This window comes from Ammospiza caudacuta, chromosome 6, assembly GCF_027887145.1.
Source record: "Ammospiza caudacuta isolate bAmmCau1 chromosome 6, bAmmCau1.pri, whole genome shotgun sequence".
NCBI lineage: Eukaryota > Metazoa > Chordata > Aves > Passeriformes > Passerellidae > Ammospiza > Ammospiza caudacuta.
The window spans coordinates 50,689,085-50,705,145 of record NC_080598.1 but is presented as its reverse complement, the minus strand read 5'-3'; the positions used below and the strand labels follow the sequence as shown (position 1 = coordinate 50,705,145).

At 42.1% G+C, this 16,061-nt stretch overlaps 1 protein-coding gene across 1 annotated transcript in view; it reads left to right on the top strand.

The window, feature by feature from the left end:
- The window catches only part of PRIMA1 (proline rich membrane anchor 1), a 46,378-nt gene that overhangs the window by 25,935 nt on the left and 4,382 nt on the right, over positions 1 to 16,061 (top strand). Inside the window, exon 3 of the mRNA XM_058807633.1 lies at positions 2,483 to 2,612. Within this exon, the coding sequence (XP_058663616.1) occupies positions 2,483 to 2,612 (130 nt within the window). The remainder of the gene's footprint in view (positions 1 to 2,482; positions 2,613 to 16,061) is intronic.

The following is a 16,061-nucleotide window of genomic DNA, read 5'->3' as shown; positions in this document are numbered from 1 at the left end:
TCAGTGTGGGACTCACTAGGAGTGTCTCTCTGAAGATGTGGCTTTTCCCAGGCACCTTGCTGGTTCTTTTGGGAGTTCCCCTCTCAGCTGACATCCCTTGCTGCACACAGAGTCATCCATGCAGGCCAGGCTCAGCTTTCCCATCATAAGGGGATTAAATGCAGCTCTTCCCCAGAGGATAATTGTGAGGAGAAATGCATTAAGGACATAGAAATGCCAGGGTATGAGGGGTATGTGAACACATATTGAGAAAGGCAGAAAAGCACATGTAACTGGGAGCTTATTGGAAAAGAGCATTTCAAAGGAAAGCAAGATTAGCACTGCATTAATAAGAAGTAGAAATATAAAGTAATTTTTAAATTTGTATGAAACCATGAGTCACTAGGAAACAGCTTGGTAGCTTCCAGCATGATTTCTTGTGCTTCTTTTTGAGTGTTCAGTTTGGACCAGTGGGGAAAGGAACTGAGCCAGGTGGATTAGGCATCACTTCCACATTAGCAATTCTTATTTTTCTGTCATTAATGACTGCATCTAGGAGTAATGTTTACTATTCAATCCCACATAGATCTCTGTGGTTTATTCTCCATGGAAAAATACTGTGACAAACCATCAAGAACTACATGGTGTACAGACATGTGACAAGCCTGGCTTTGTATCCTGCCTCTGCCATTTGTCAGTGTCATTTATTGTGCTGAGAGCAGCCTAGGCTCACCACTGTTGTGCTTTCTGACTAGTTTGGTTGATCCTGCCTTTGAAGAAGAACCAGGGCTGGAGAAGGATAGCCCCACTTCTCCCGTCTTCAGTGCTGTCATCAAATTCTACATGGCACCTGCTGATCAGTGTTTTTCCTTTCACTTCAGTGCTCCCGGTTGTGTTTTTCAGGACAGCACCTGAAGGGTAGCGTTGACCTTGACACTGCCTGCTCCTTCATGCAAACATTTTTGTCATCTTTGAAATGCATTCTGTTCTGGAATCTAACAACACTGAAAACTTCCAGAGAATATTAAAATCATTAGCTTTATCAAAATACAGTAAATAGTTCCATCACCCACTGAAAGCAGACTTCCTTAACTCGCATAGTAATAAAGTAGAAATTCAGTTGCTGGGGCGCTCTAGAAGTGAACATTTCCAAGGAGGAAGCTGGGAACCACTAGTTGTCAAGCTATTTGGCTTAATACTTTAATTGCTTCTTATAGTTCTTTACCTAGCCTTTTCCTAAGGTGCCGCTGTAGACTCCTTGGGGTGAATGTGGCCAACTCCTCTATACATCTTGCAATTGGAAAAAAGTTTTCTCAGGAATTGTGTCATTCATTATTTAATCTATTGAGTGACAATCTAAGTGTATGTGTATCTTTCCTAATCAAACAGAGGAGATGTCAGATCACAATAAATGATACTGGACTGATGACATTTTATCTTGTGCAGCTCTTTGTGATGTGTACTGGACATTCAGAATATCGAGTTAAACAACGAGACTCATAAAAGAGCCTTTTGCTATATTTCATTCTCTCACCTACTTAGTTGAGAATATAGATAAAGACAGTCTCACCAACTGATTAATTATTAAATGTCACTTAAGGTGACCAAAATTCTCATGGAATTTACATGGTTGCAGGGGCTGTACTTAGGCTCTCTCCTCCCTCTGCAATGCACTGATATTGCTCTAGGCATTGGCTGTTACTCACCATCCTTCAGGAAATGTGTCCCCTCAAAGCATGGGAAAAGGAAGATAGCCCTGAAGGAAAATATTTTAACTAAATGTCTCCAGATAAAAAATATTTATTGTTTTGAGTGGTACTTAAATAGACAATTCTAGCCCTAAATGTAATAAGAAAAATATAATAATAATAGTAATAGCAGCTTATATTTCCACAAGTTAACTTTTCTTAGTGTTAACATATCTTGACAATTGGCTTAGAATTCAAAGGTAAAGGAAAATAAGATTGTCAACCATAATACTCTGAAAGCAATTAAGAAATGTAATAGAACTTATATTCTTTTAAAACAAAACCCCCTTCCTCACTCCAAGGTTACAGTAATATTAGCTACAATACAGATTGGTAGGCACTGCTTTGGCTCCCAACTAACCTCCCCTAATAGGGTTTGAAAACATGCTCTTATCAGCATAATATCCTTCTCTAAAATTAAATCAGATGCAGCTGGAGATGGTGAATGCAGAGGAGGATGATGTTTCCCTCGGGTAGCAGAGCTGAGCCTTTCTCCTTCGTGCTGGGTACCAGGTTGTAGATAACACTGACACAGAGAACTTGGTCATCTGGGGACTGTGACAAGAAATATTTGGTACCAACAAGAGAAATTGATTGCTGGGGGAAAAGAGAGAAATGGGTCCTAAACGTGAAATAACATCTTTGCATGTATCTGAGATCCTGGTGTAGTGCTACTGTGTGAGTGACTGAAGCATAATTGTTAATACCCTGTTGATTTGGGAGAATTAATGTATTTTTCCACTCTCTTTTTACAGCTCCCAAATCTACCTTTTGTCCCACTGAAGAGACCTGGTGGCCAGGCCTGATTATTATCATTGCAGTATGCTGTGCCACACTAGTGTTCCTCTTTGTAGTTGTCATCATTTGCTACAAAGCCATAAAAAGGTAAGGCTCCAGAAGCTTTTACTGTTCTTAGGGCAGGGCAGGCTCACAGATGCTGACCCAAGGCTTGTCTCATGGTATCTTCTTTAGTTTAAAGGCATCCAAAAGGCAAAATGCATCCTGTAGCCAGTGTGTGTTTTCATCGGAAAGTCACTTCATGTACCATATCCTGCATGTGTAAAGGGTCTAGTTCAATGCACTCATGGGCATAAGGAAGGGAAACACTAGAAACAGGACAGAGCTACATTGTTCAGATTAATAACAACTTGCCCAAAGACAAAAATTGCTGCAGGTTGCTGGTGAACGTGGAGAGCTTTGGCTTGGCCAAGAGTAGAGGTAGGAAACACTGTACTACTTGTATTTGAACACTACTTCTGGTAATGATCAAAATTTACATGTGGCATGGGAGATTCTTTGCCCAGGTCCATTACTAATTTTAGCATTTCAAATTAATGTAAACTCTCATAACTCAAAATCTATGGTAATATGTGTACTTTTTCATTTGGAGACTATACTTCTAATTTATTCTTGCCTCAAAATTATAACCTACAGATGAAATTGAAAACCTTTCTCTCTTAGTGTAAAAGCCTCTGTGAAGCCTATGTACAACAGTGTGTAGTGGCCATTTCAGCCCACTGTCTTTGCAATAGCTGCACTTGCTTAGGCCTCAAGTAGTTAAGAAATATTGACTTCAGCTACACAGAAAAATGAGTGAAAATAATTTCTTAAATAAAAATTTTTGTTTCTGGTGGAAAAGGTCAAAACTTTAACATTTCCTTTTTAAGATTGCAAATGCAAGTCCAAAGGGTTGATTCAGAAGAGAAAATAATTTGTGGGAATTGTAGCCAGATGGATGAAGATTCGTTTCTCCTCTATTGTTTTTAGTATGACTCTGACAATATCCCACATCTGAGTGTTTGTTGTGTCACAGTTTTATACTGTGAGGGTCTTGGCTGCGAGCTATTGGTACATCCAGGTGACCCAGCCTGCAGGAGAGAATGCAAGATTGCCATCCACAGCTCTCACGAGACGCTGCAGTGACATCTGAATCTCAGCTTGGATTAAATGACAGCTTTTTTGAACTTCCTGATTTCTGAGTGAGAATATTTTGGAGTGAGGGAAAAAGGAAAATAAGTAAAAATACTTTTCATGAAAAATATTATGTGCATGGAACATGATTGTAAGATTTTTGTTGAGCCTTGGTGGGGATATCACAATGGTGGAGCATTGGATGTGTTTTGTGGTTGTTGAAACATTTATGCAGGATTTGAAAGAGCATCAAAAAGGGAGAATTCCAGCAAGAAGAGAAAGTCTCTATTTTAGATCTTATTAAATTTGCATAAGTATTTTTGCTATTCTAGCTAAAATGAATGTTTATTATTTTGGGGGACCTGGACAGCTTTCACTCTAGCAACTGCACTTGAAAAATTATCTTTGGAGGACTCAGATTGTCATCCAATTGAATTGGTAATAGTGCAAAGTCTCACACTTCTCACACTCACCAGTAGTTTTTGGTTTACCATTGCTACTCATTTGTATTTGTCAATTTGCACCCACTGCCAAATTGTGAATGATTTGTGTCAAAGCTGCAAAGTATCTGTATGAGAGCGGAAACTCTACAGGGCAACTTGTGCCTCATGAGAAACTGCTTTTCAAATCTGCTGTGATGCTGGTAGATAGGAGCCATAGATGGGAGGAACAGAAATAAAATTAAAAGAGACAAATTTAGAGCTGCCATGCAAAGGTTTGGGGAATTCACATACAGTCTCACGCTTTGTTTCAGTGCAAAATAATACTGATTCTTGATGAGGACACCCATTATTTGTCAGCAGTATGAATACCAACCTGCAAGTCAGCTGCTTGAACAGGCATTAGGCTCAGAAAAGAGTGAAAATTCCTCTTAGATCTTCTTAATTTTGACATTCACGCTGCTGACAAATGCTAAGCTGAAAACTGCTCAGATGTGGAATGGACAGCTATGAAAGAAAATCATATTAATTATAATTTTACAGGGTAACTAGAGCATTTCTTTTCATCAATGAGTCCTTGCTAAGACAGTTCTGCTAAAAGAATGCCCTGAAGGGCCTGGCAGCATTCCCCAGTAGTTCAAATTTCTTGATCCACTGTAAAAGATATCTGTCAATATATGCTGGGTATAAGATCAGATGCTTCACAAGAAAAGCATCTCTGGCTTCCACACAGTATTATTGCATATCATTGAGCTGAATTTGCTTTAGCTAATGTGAGAAATCCTTCCCTCTGTTTTTTGCTGGAAGGTTGAAGTGACTAGAGAAAGAGAAGGGGATTAATCTGGGTAACGCAAAAGCCAAGAGTTCCTCCAGTGTGTTCCCAGCTCTGGGCCCCATAACCATGCTCTGCCCTGCCCTTCCTCATCCCCAGCTCTCCTCTGCCCTTCTCCTCCCGGGCCCTCCTTCCTGCACATCTCCTGCAACCTCTGTCACTGCAGCACCTCTGACAAATCTGTCTCCTCCCTCCACTGAAGAGGTGCTGAGGAGTGAAGTTACAGGGTGTGACAAGGGTTAAAGGCTTTAGTAGCAAAGTGCAGGCAGGGATTTATTTGCATTGAGTCTGGCTTTGTGGTATTAATCCCTCACTTTCATAAGAATCAAATTTGGAGTAAAAAGAAGAAGAAAAATCCTATTGTGCTTAAGTTGAAATCTCATTTACTGGTTTCAAAGGGCCAGACCCAGTCAAACTCTCTTATGTCTGCTTTTCTGTAGCAGGAAGAGAGGTGGTGACCTCAAGGTATCATAACTCAACTGTGTTTTTATTCAATCTACATATAAACTGTGTCTTCTGGGGTAGTCTGTTTTCCCTCATAAAAGCTAAAACTTCAATGTATCACCAACTTTAGGCACTAAAGTGATTTGTAATAAAATACAGCCTCATAGATTGGTGCTGCTTTCTATATAATAACTACCAGAACCAAGCAAATACACTTCCACCTCCATCTCTGCATCCACCCTGGAAACGCTCAGGTTCTTCCATATGAAATGGTCCTAAGAAATGCTGAAATCCATCCAGTGAATGGATTTCACCTCTCTGGTCTGTGAGGGAACTTTCACCAAGTTGCATCCATCAACTTTAATACCCAGGTGGGTTGAACTTTGGGAAGATACATATGAAGTGATAGTTCAAAGGTGCTTCAAGCAACTTTTTAATTTCCTCTGTGTGTTGCTGGTGACAGCAGCACTGGACATACATGACTGGCACACCAGGTACAGATGTGTGCTGCTGCATGGATCTAGCACCAGAGGAGACCACACGTGATACTGTGTTGGGCTGCAGCATGGCTACATGATGAAAGCACCCTCAGTTTGGCAGTAGAGAAATAGCTATTTTCTGTGGTCTTGGTGTTAGAGGGGTATTTCCACTTTTAAAAAAATTTAGATTTTCTTTTAAGAATATTTTCCGTAGCACATCAGAAAAAAAATAGCAATAGTCAGTTAGCACCATCTGTGACATTTGTAGATTTCTAGGACAGGCTTAATCACTGTCAGAGGCTCAGCCTCAATGTAAGCTGTGGGACTTTTCCATACATTTCATGGATAAAAAAGTGATCTCACAACCAGTGATTTCTGTAACACATAGAAAGAGTAGATGAATAACTGCTTCAAAATCTAGAATGCTTCCAAGTCATTCTCTACCATGTCTTTGTGAAAACCTGCCATTCTCACTCTTTCCACAAAGACTGTAATCAAGAAGTAAAAGCAGGCGGTCTAAAGACAATCCATAAACTAACACAGGGTGGAGAAAACCAGATTATTTCAGTATTATGTGGTTTTTGGGTTTGGGAATGTGCACTGTGAATGCCCTAACAAACCTTCATCTGGTGTAAATCAATGCAGATCCAAAAACAATCAGTGGAATTCAATTGATTTTAATCAGCTCTAGAGGTGACTGCCTCTTAAGCTTTTTTTTTAATATCTGCAAGTACCTAAATCTAAGATACCGAAGACACTAAGACTATAGGGAAGAGGGAAGTAAACACAGTAAAGAGGATTAACAAGAGTTGTTTGGTAAATAAGCAAGTGAGATGGGGGAGAGCGGGACATGCAGTGTGTAATCCTATTTCTGCAGCTCACTGGTGTGTCAGTGTCTGTGAGGGGAGTAAGATATTTACATAAAAGGGAAAAATAAATCCCTGACTCCCTGTATAAAATTAAGATAACAGAGCCATCTGTCAAACCTTGAAGGGGAAAGCAAAGCTGAGCATCCTGGTCTTTATGACAAGTGATGTGCCACCTATTCAGCCTGTCAGAGAGTGTTTCAGATAGCTTTCAAACATGTGAAAAATATATTCTCAGTATCTCTGGAACAGCCCTATGGTCTGAGATGACCCATGAGCAGGTCACTGTGCCTGGTGATGTGGCTCCTTGGTTCTGCTGGATTTCAGGTAGGATGGATCCATCTGTTCTCAGATGTACTGCAGGGTTTGCTGCCAAAGAGCCCTCCTGCTAGACCAGCAGGGAAAGTGGGCTGAAGATAGCTAAGCTTTACATGATATACCTTTTATCCACTGTTCTAACTTTGTGAAGCCACTTTTATATGTGTCTCATAGTCTGAGAAAAAGGTGCCACAAATGCCTACATAGGCACTTCCTTAAGGAGGTGCTGAGTTCACCTTCAAATAATAATTAAATGGAAGAAAATATTGTACTGAAATAAAATGACAGGTCATATTTAAACTGTCTTAAAATTCATTGCTCAGATATTTTTAGGGTGCTTATCATTTGTGTATGATTTATGGCCCCTGTATACTGCATGGTTTCAGAAGCAGGAGCAAGGTTCTGAAATTTGGCTTTGTTTAACAAGATACTTGCAAGGGGAAGACACTGAGACTTTCTAAGGAGGCCAAGAACTGGCAGTGGGGGCTGTGGTGAGGGTGCCCCATGGTGGGATTTGTGTCCCACTAAAAAGGGTCATAGCCCTGCACTTTTTCCCCAGCCAGTTTTGTACCACTCACTCCCCTTAAAGAGAAAGAGCTGTGTAGTCCTCTACATGGTCATCTCCTATGAGCCACTGAGACTAAGCATTGTCTAGTCCAAAATCAGTATTAATTGCAACAAAACAGTGTTTTGTTTAGCCTGAGAAAAGAAGACAGAATTCTAAATGTACTTAATTGCTTTGAAGAGCAATTCACAACATGACTGATGACAGACAGGTCAAGGTGAATTGAAATTGTTCATCTCTCCTATGCTCCCTGACACATTAGAGGAGTTTGTACTGAATTGGTGCCTTAATTCCTTGTGGATGAAGGGACAGACAGTAATTACTCAGAAGATAGAGTGAGATAGTTGGTGGAAAGGATAGGTTTAGAACTACTGTTTGAGTGGGAGATGCCCAAAGGGAAGAAGAAGGTCTGTGGGGGTAGATCTCTGTGCCTCTGATGCAATTCATTGGTGCCAGATCAGATCAGGTCTGCAAAAGGGATCAATCCCTAAGTCATCCCTAAGAATCATAGAAATGCCCCAGGAATGTTACTGAGGGCAGCTGAGAAAAAGGCAGACTTTAATATTTTGGAAAAGTAAGGAAAGATCTTTGCATTGTGGCCTGATTCCACAGTCTGAATGTTGATGTTTATCAGCAACAGGACTATCAACCACTGAACACCACTGTCCAGGTCTTCTGTCACCTCTAACCAAAGCCCAACATCCCCATGTGTTGCTTTCCCTCTATGCCCAGTCATCTCCCAGTGGTGAATTGACTCCCATCCTTGGAATGATGCTGCAGATGATCTACTAAAGACAATTTAAATACCCTGAGCAACCAATCTTTCTGCAGGAGATCCCATTTTTCAATCATCAAGAAATGAGTTCGTAAAATCACTGCTTGATGAAAACTGAGTGCTAATACAAGGAAAATCAATTGTTCTACCAAGCAGTATTGAAGTCTGGATGTTGGTTGTGCAACTTTTGAGGGTAGTGTTTATGAGACAAGCTGTTGAAGAGCTTTACAGCTTGACCCGAGGCCAGAGCTCTGCTGTATTTATTCTGCTGATTCAGTGGCATCAGTGGGGATTTTGGACAGGGGACTGGTAGTGTGTGCTGCCTGATGTTTTTGGGTACATCAAGATGGAGAAGGATTGGTGTAATTTTTTAAAGTAGAATATCAAAAGTATTGCAACTACTTGTTAGACTCTTTTGACAGTTCAAGGTCTGATGAGTGAAGTGGATAAAATAGCCTTTTACTTGGAGAGATGGCTCAGCCAAGCCACATGCTCTGCTGTGCAGAGCAGTTTGTTTTGCTCCTGTCTGTGCAAAATGTGTTGGTCAGAAAAGCAGAAGGATCTGCTCTCCAGTGCTGTCAGTCTAAGACTTTTGTAAGTACCACATGTTTTTGTAACTGTTGTAGGGCAGGATTGCTCTGTCTCTTCTAAGTTATACAAACTCACAAATTCTGCTAGGGAGAAAGTTTGTGGTCATAAATGGATTAAATGCTCCACTGTTTCTCATAGCCAGGAACACTGAAAGCCTCCAAGAGGCTTAAGTCCTTAGCATAAAAAAAGTGGTCCAGTTGTTTCAGAGAAAAGTCTCTTATGGATCATTTTGCACTTGTTTACTCCTAATTTGTGATATATTGACAAAGGTGCCAACAGAAATCTGTAGAGAATTATGGTCTGTCATGTGACAAATGAATTTTTCAGTGCAATCAGAAACAAACTTGCCATTTTTTCTGTTTTCTACTGCAGATGCAGGCGCCACATTGAATGGGCAGAAGTCTACCCATACAGCCAAGCATTGTTGAGTTACTGCCTCAATGCAACTCTGATAGCCATGGGTGGATTTTACACACTTGTGACAGAATATAATGCTCATGCTGGTCTCATTACATTGGTTGCAGCATTCCTGATTTACCCCAAGACAAATAGAAGAAACAAGTTAATACTAGAGTTTTGAAGCATATAGGAGAGATACAAGGCTCACCATGATGTTTTTATTGCATTTTTTCCTAAAGACAAATATATTTTTCTTACGCATTCATTTAATTTTTTAGCCAGTCATACTTTTTGCAAGCTGATGAGGGTGCTTGTGGCTGACCATAAGGGTGAAAAGCCAAAGCTGTGTCTGTGGCATACCGAGCACAGTGTGTAGAGACATTTGAATAAACTTTCTGTCTTGATTATCTGGAGTATCTGAGTTTATGACTGAGCTTAGGACCTGCAAGAACCTAGCAGCCTACAGTCTCAATATTTTTATGACTCAGAGAAAATTGTACCCATGGTAGTAGGGTGGGGGTGTAGATCCATGCTCTAGCTCCTTATCACCCAGAAATTCCCTGTGCACAAAAATAATCCCATGGAAACCTCCTTGCTGGCCTTATTGCCCCTTATTTCTGTGAAGGTTTTGCAGTGCATTTTGTGTACAAGCAGTAAAACCTGACTGACTTCTCCACTGGCTGAACAACTGCAGCTCCTGGTGAGCTGAGTTGGTGTTGGGGGTCCCAGCTGAAGGGAGATCACATCTCACACCCCCTCGCCTTGCCCTGCTGTTTGCTGCCCACAGCTGCATTGTGCAGAGAGCAAAGGCACAGACAGGGTCCCCCTCTGCACATCTGTGACACTCACGGGGTGCACATCACCCACAGCCACACCTGAGCCCCTCGGAGCTGTGCTTCCCCTGCTTGAGGGGCTGCACAGTCTGATTCCTGCTGCCTCTGTCCTTCCTTGCCCACAACCCTGTACTCAGTGCTCAGCATTGCTCGTGCTGTGGGGTTGCTAAGCAGCACTCAGCTCCCCGCTCGAGAGCCTTGCGGTGATGGGAGACCCTCACTGGGGCAGCGTGGGCAGAGCTGCCATGGGAGAGCGTGGTATCTGCTGGGATGGTCCCTGTCCATGGCACCCCTGCCTTGCTCTCACCCCAGAGTCCTCTCATCAGCAGGCACGTGGCCACCCCCTCTGGCGTGGCTGGGCTGGAGGATGATGCTGCTGGATTGCCCATCTTGGGGAGCTGTTGGCTAATTAGCCATGTCAGAGATCATTCATGGGGATGGGCATCACAACATCCATGCCCCAAGCTAATGCCAGGTGATGGGGAGGACAGAGGGGTCTGATGTGTGTGAACAGGTGTATGTAAAGAGTCTGGTCCCAGCTGTGTGAGAGGTAGGAGTGGGAAAATAGGGTCGTTCTTCATTCCAGCCTTTGAAAGAGGACCCACGTGGAGAAATTCTGCTGCCTTTGATGTCTGCTTTTTGAGGCAGTGGCATGAAGCCTTTATGAAAATTGTTAATACTCCCAAGCAGCTGGAACTGTAGTTTCTTTCCTTCACTTGCTCTGAGCCCTGAGAAGCCAGTGTGGAGGCTGGCTGAACTCAAATTCTTCCTCAGAAATTGTCCCCAGTTACAATAGTCTAAAGCTGCACAAAACCAAACCTTTGCATGGTCATCAAAGTGAGCAGGACTTGCTGGTTTCTCTGTCTCTCCACGGACTTGTCCCATTGCACACCTGTAGCATGGCAAGGCTGGGACCATCCTGTGCAGTCCATGGACATTGTGTTTGCATCTATCCTGCAAAGAGCAGGATCTGGCTCTGAAGACTCTTCATTGTGAGTAGAGAAAGCCAGAAGCAGCTGCATGAAAAATCAGTGGTCTCAGTCTGGTTGAAGGCAGAGACAGATTGCCTCAAATGCAAAGTGATGTAGATAGCTGCAAAGGTCAGTTAATTTTATGAGTTTTGATTTTCTTCTCAGCTCCTTGCATTTATTTGTGTTGCAGACACTCTTCTTTCTGTAACAGAAGATCTGCAAAGAATTTTTGTTCATTTCAACAGAAATTTATCATACTATGCAAATAATGTCGTGAAATTATATTTAAATGATTCTGTGAAACAGCAGTAGCTTCGTTCTTCATTCTTCCATCATTGAAGTTGTTGCCTATGTTTGACAGTAATTAAATGGCAAGGTAGTTATCTGCATTCAGCAAAATATCTGGACACAAAGTGCCATAATTTGGGGGATGGAAAAGTCCATTGTTTAAAATGCCAGTTTCTACAGTCACTTGACTGATGAGGGGCATTCTGTCCTTGGGAGAGAGCAAGAGAGCAGGAAGGAGCAGCCCTTGCTCAATCTCCTTTCTCTGTCCCTTATTTCAAGCCCACATTTTTCTAGTACTGGTGCCCACCCTGACCCAGAGCACAGGCATCAACAGCCATTCATTTTGCAAACATGGTAGGGAATTCCTGTTCTTTTTTGACTCCTCCACTTTCCCTTTCAATATGGACATGTTTTTGTAAGGACACCTTCTAATGTTTCTCCAGTTGTCCTAGTTAATGTTTGTTAAGCACTTTGAAGATAGCAAGCATTGAATAGTTGTTCAACCTGTTCCAGAAGGTCTAGAGAATTTTAAAGAACTAAGAGGGAGCTCTAGCTTTGTGTTTCCACTGGTGCTATTGTATTACAGAGTGGCAGATAGGTTTGTTGCCCCCATGCCAGCACCTGTGAGAACATGTATGTCTCAGTTTTGTGGGGACAGATCATACCTAATGCAGTAGAGTTACAAATAATCCCCTTTTTCTGGGTGGAACATAGATTTTCCAATCCCAGGCTGGTCCTGCAGTGCTTAGCAGAGGATGGTGGGTGCACCATGAACTGAGCTCCATGACTGTGCCTCAGCTGCCTGCACTGCTCTGCACCAGGACAGGCCTTTGAGGAGCAGGAGCGTGCCCAGCTCATCCCCAAAGGGCACTGCCAGTGCACAGTCCACTACCAGGCATGGCCATGGCCATGACCATCCTCCAGACATGATTTGGCTTTGTTCAAAGTGCCTTTATTTCTTGCATTGAATGTCTTTTTTTTTAATTAATTTTTTAATTTATTTTTATCTTGTTTAGTAGCTTTTTGCCAGTATGAAAAGCTGGGATTGAGTTAATTTTTTTACGTTAGTCTCATTCATTTTTCTCCTTTTATAATGAAACATATTGACAGTGTATTCTACCCAATGGATAATGTCAGCTGTAATATTCCTCAGTCAATAAAACCTTTTAAAGATCATTAGAGGGAATGCAAAGAGGGGGTTATTATGTGAGGGGTCACTGAAAGTACTTTTATCAATTATGTCAATTAATTGTCCAGCATCATAATAATAAAGCTGCTTCTCTTCCTTAAGATTGGCTTCATGTAGGAGCATAATTGTGAAGTTAGCTTAATTGAAGACTTTGTAGGAAATGGGATTGCATCCATCACCTTTGTCTCCCAGGGACAGATCTTCTTCCTGTGTAACATCAGAACAAATCCTCCTCAAGTCCAACAAAGTCTGTGGAATTACTCTGACTTTGCACTGCTGAAAATAAATGGAGACTAAATTCCACTTCTTAAATTTCACATGTGGCTCAGCAATCTTCTGTAATTACTTGCAATCTGAACAGTCCAGATCCTGCCTTTAGACATGCCCAGAGTGACTGGGCTGAGAGAGCCGCACTTCTGCAGGAAGAGATCTGCCCCCCATGCTCTGCAGCCCGAGTGCACCAGCCCAGGGAGCCTCTCAAGTGCTGCTGAATGGCTGCCCAGCAGTATGGATTGGTTTTCCATGAGAGAAACACTCAACCAAGGCTCAATCCATGCACAGAGAGGGGAATTCAAGTGTGAACCAGCCTAAAACAGAAATCGCCCACATGCCATCAGGGCTTAAATATCCTCCAGAAGCTGGTCAGCTAAAATTGGCTGAGGCAGAGCCGAGTTAGCTGTAAATCACAGGCTAAAAAACACTCACGTGAACAGTCAAAGAGAAGAAGCTCTCCTTGGGAGTTGCTATCTTGGAGCTATGTCAAGCTATCCTGCAACATGATTTCCAGAGCTGTGAAAGACTTTCTCTTTTTTGCATAATCATCCTAGCACTATATAGAGCACTTGCACAGATTTCCTCCCCCTCTCCACACAAGACAGACAGACAAGGTCTGAAGATGTTAAAAATTGTATGATTACTTGCTCTTGTAAATATTATTTATCATCTGACCACTGGTTCAGTTTGGCTAAGATTGAAGTACTCAAAGGTCTCTAGGGAAAGAATGGCCTTTTCTGATTCATACAATAGTTTTTATTTGTTTTCATAAGGGGCAAAGGGGCAGTGCAGCTGGAAGAAGGAGAACTCCATCAAAAGTCTAAAACTGAAAATAAACCAATAGACATAGTCCTTTCAAATGCTGCAGGTAATATCATCCAAGATACCTATAACACTTTCTAGTTTGGAAGAGTAAGTTAAAAAATCATATATTGTGATAAAAAGTAACAAACACTGGGACAAGACAGTTCATAGGTCTTTTAGATGCTGGACTATCTGTGTAACCTGAGTGGAGATGGAAATATGGGGGATACATGTAAAAGCCTTAGGAGACAAACACTGAGCTGTAGTGAGTGTGTTGCTAAAAGTTGTCCAGATGGAGCTGCTTTTTATTATAACTGTAAAACATTTGCTTTGTATGTGGGAGGCAGTAGAGCCGGTAACCTCTTCCCACGAGTAATGAATAGTGTACTGCCTGTTTTCTGGACAGATAGATGGTCACATATGGCCATTAGCTAATTTAATAGAGAAAAACTAAGGTTCCGGAGAATTTTCATCCTTAGGGTTTCTTCTTTGACTTCTGTCTTCACATTGTCAAATAAAATGTACCCAGTCTGATTTTTTTTCATGTGTCTCTGAGACAGTGAAAGGTGGAAGTCAGAATGTGACTCCTTCCATGATTCTGAAGATTTTCACCAGAGAAGTGTCCTCCTCCAACATGAGCCCCATATGTCTAAGCCATAGCACCAGGCTGGCCAGCAAGGCTGGTTATGTGTGGCTGCACACAAATTTAATGGCTGTGTCCCTGAAGGCAACTGTTGTCAATGCACTGAGCTCCTCCAGCAGGAGTCCTGTTCACAAACCAGTCTTAGGAAGCAACTTCTCTTGTCCCACCACTTGCTCTCATGGAAGGTGATTCCCCTCTGATGACTGAGGCCATCATGAATCAAACAATTGTTTGATGAACTCCCCCAGTACTGAGCTGTAAACAGCCTCCATTCATGTTCTTTATGTTCTTATAAACATTCAGATTATGCAGAGTGATGGTCTAGTAATTGAATAACATGACAAAATGTATTCTTCCATTCCTGTCTGCTAAATAGGGATGCATTTGAAGTGTGACTGTAGCCCACACATCATCGTGTCTGGTCTTCAAGCAGTGAAGTCTAGCCTGGAGCTCTCTGCAGAGCTGCCACAGCATCCTCTGCTAGCATCCTGTCCCTGGAGATTAAGCTGAGTGGAAATAAACTACACAAATAGGGTAATCCAAATCTACCCTGATTCCTGGACTTTTTGTAACCCAGGAAGATGCCACTGCAGCTTGATCTCTACTGGTATATAGGTAGCTTGGATATTCCTGAATGTTTCTATTTATATGTCCCCTGAGGACAGACCAATCCTATGAAGCAAACGGGTGTATTGTATGAGACCCAACTTTATTGAAAGTTGTTATCTTTTGTGGGTTGATAGCTAATGAAGTATGGTTGTGGAGAAGAGTTTTGAGATCACGGCACACGCAAGTGAAATTTCTCCCTGATTTGCCTTCTCCCTTCAGCCACTTTGCCCCAGAGACTGGCACTCAACCCAGCACATGTCAGCACCAGAAATGGGGCTGCCAAATAGAGCTGCCCAGAGAACTTTGTTCAGGAGTGAAACAGCAATCAGGAGAGAGACAAGCTCTTTACATGCTACTAAAGCACCTTCCTGAGAGGAACTGAAAACACAAAGGGATTTTTGGCATGTGCACCCCTTACATTGGCACAAATACAATTGTACAGACAGTAGGGAGATGCCTCATAGCTTTCACCTTTGGTAAAATCTGTCAGCTGATACTGATACCCATACAGTGCAATCTTTCGTGTATATACGTACATAGTGAGAGATTTTTGTAGTTGGCTTTTACAATTTACAATTTTGTACTGCTCAGTGAAGAGTGAAGTTTCACTTTGAACTTCTGAGTAATGGTCATCCCCTCCAACAATGCATACCAAAAAACCAGTCTTTCCTTTTCTAACTATACCTGAAAAGAAGAATGACCCTCTATTGCTGTTTGGGAAGAAATAGGATATGTATTTCCCCAGAGAATAATCCAGGGCAGCAAATCCCCCAGTGGAGACAGGTGTCTCCTGGCAGTGCTGAGTCGGGTATGGGAACCCCAGGAGGAGGTGAATTTGAGATCCTGGCATGTCTCTGCTGCCAGCCCAAGGTCACCCCTTCCTAGCTTAATTGGATTTCCTTGGAACCCAGCCTTCCCAGATGCTGGGCTGGATGCTCTGGCACTCAACAGAGACATTGCCAAGGAGGTAATTGGCAGAAACAGGTTTGCAATACTCAGGCTGTCTTATGAAATCAGGTTTTATTCTAAACTCTCATCCCTTTCAAGCATGAAGCACCTGGAAGTGTATGAAATGTGGATTGCACTGGGAGTTTTAAACTCTTG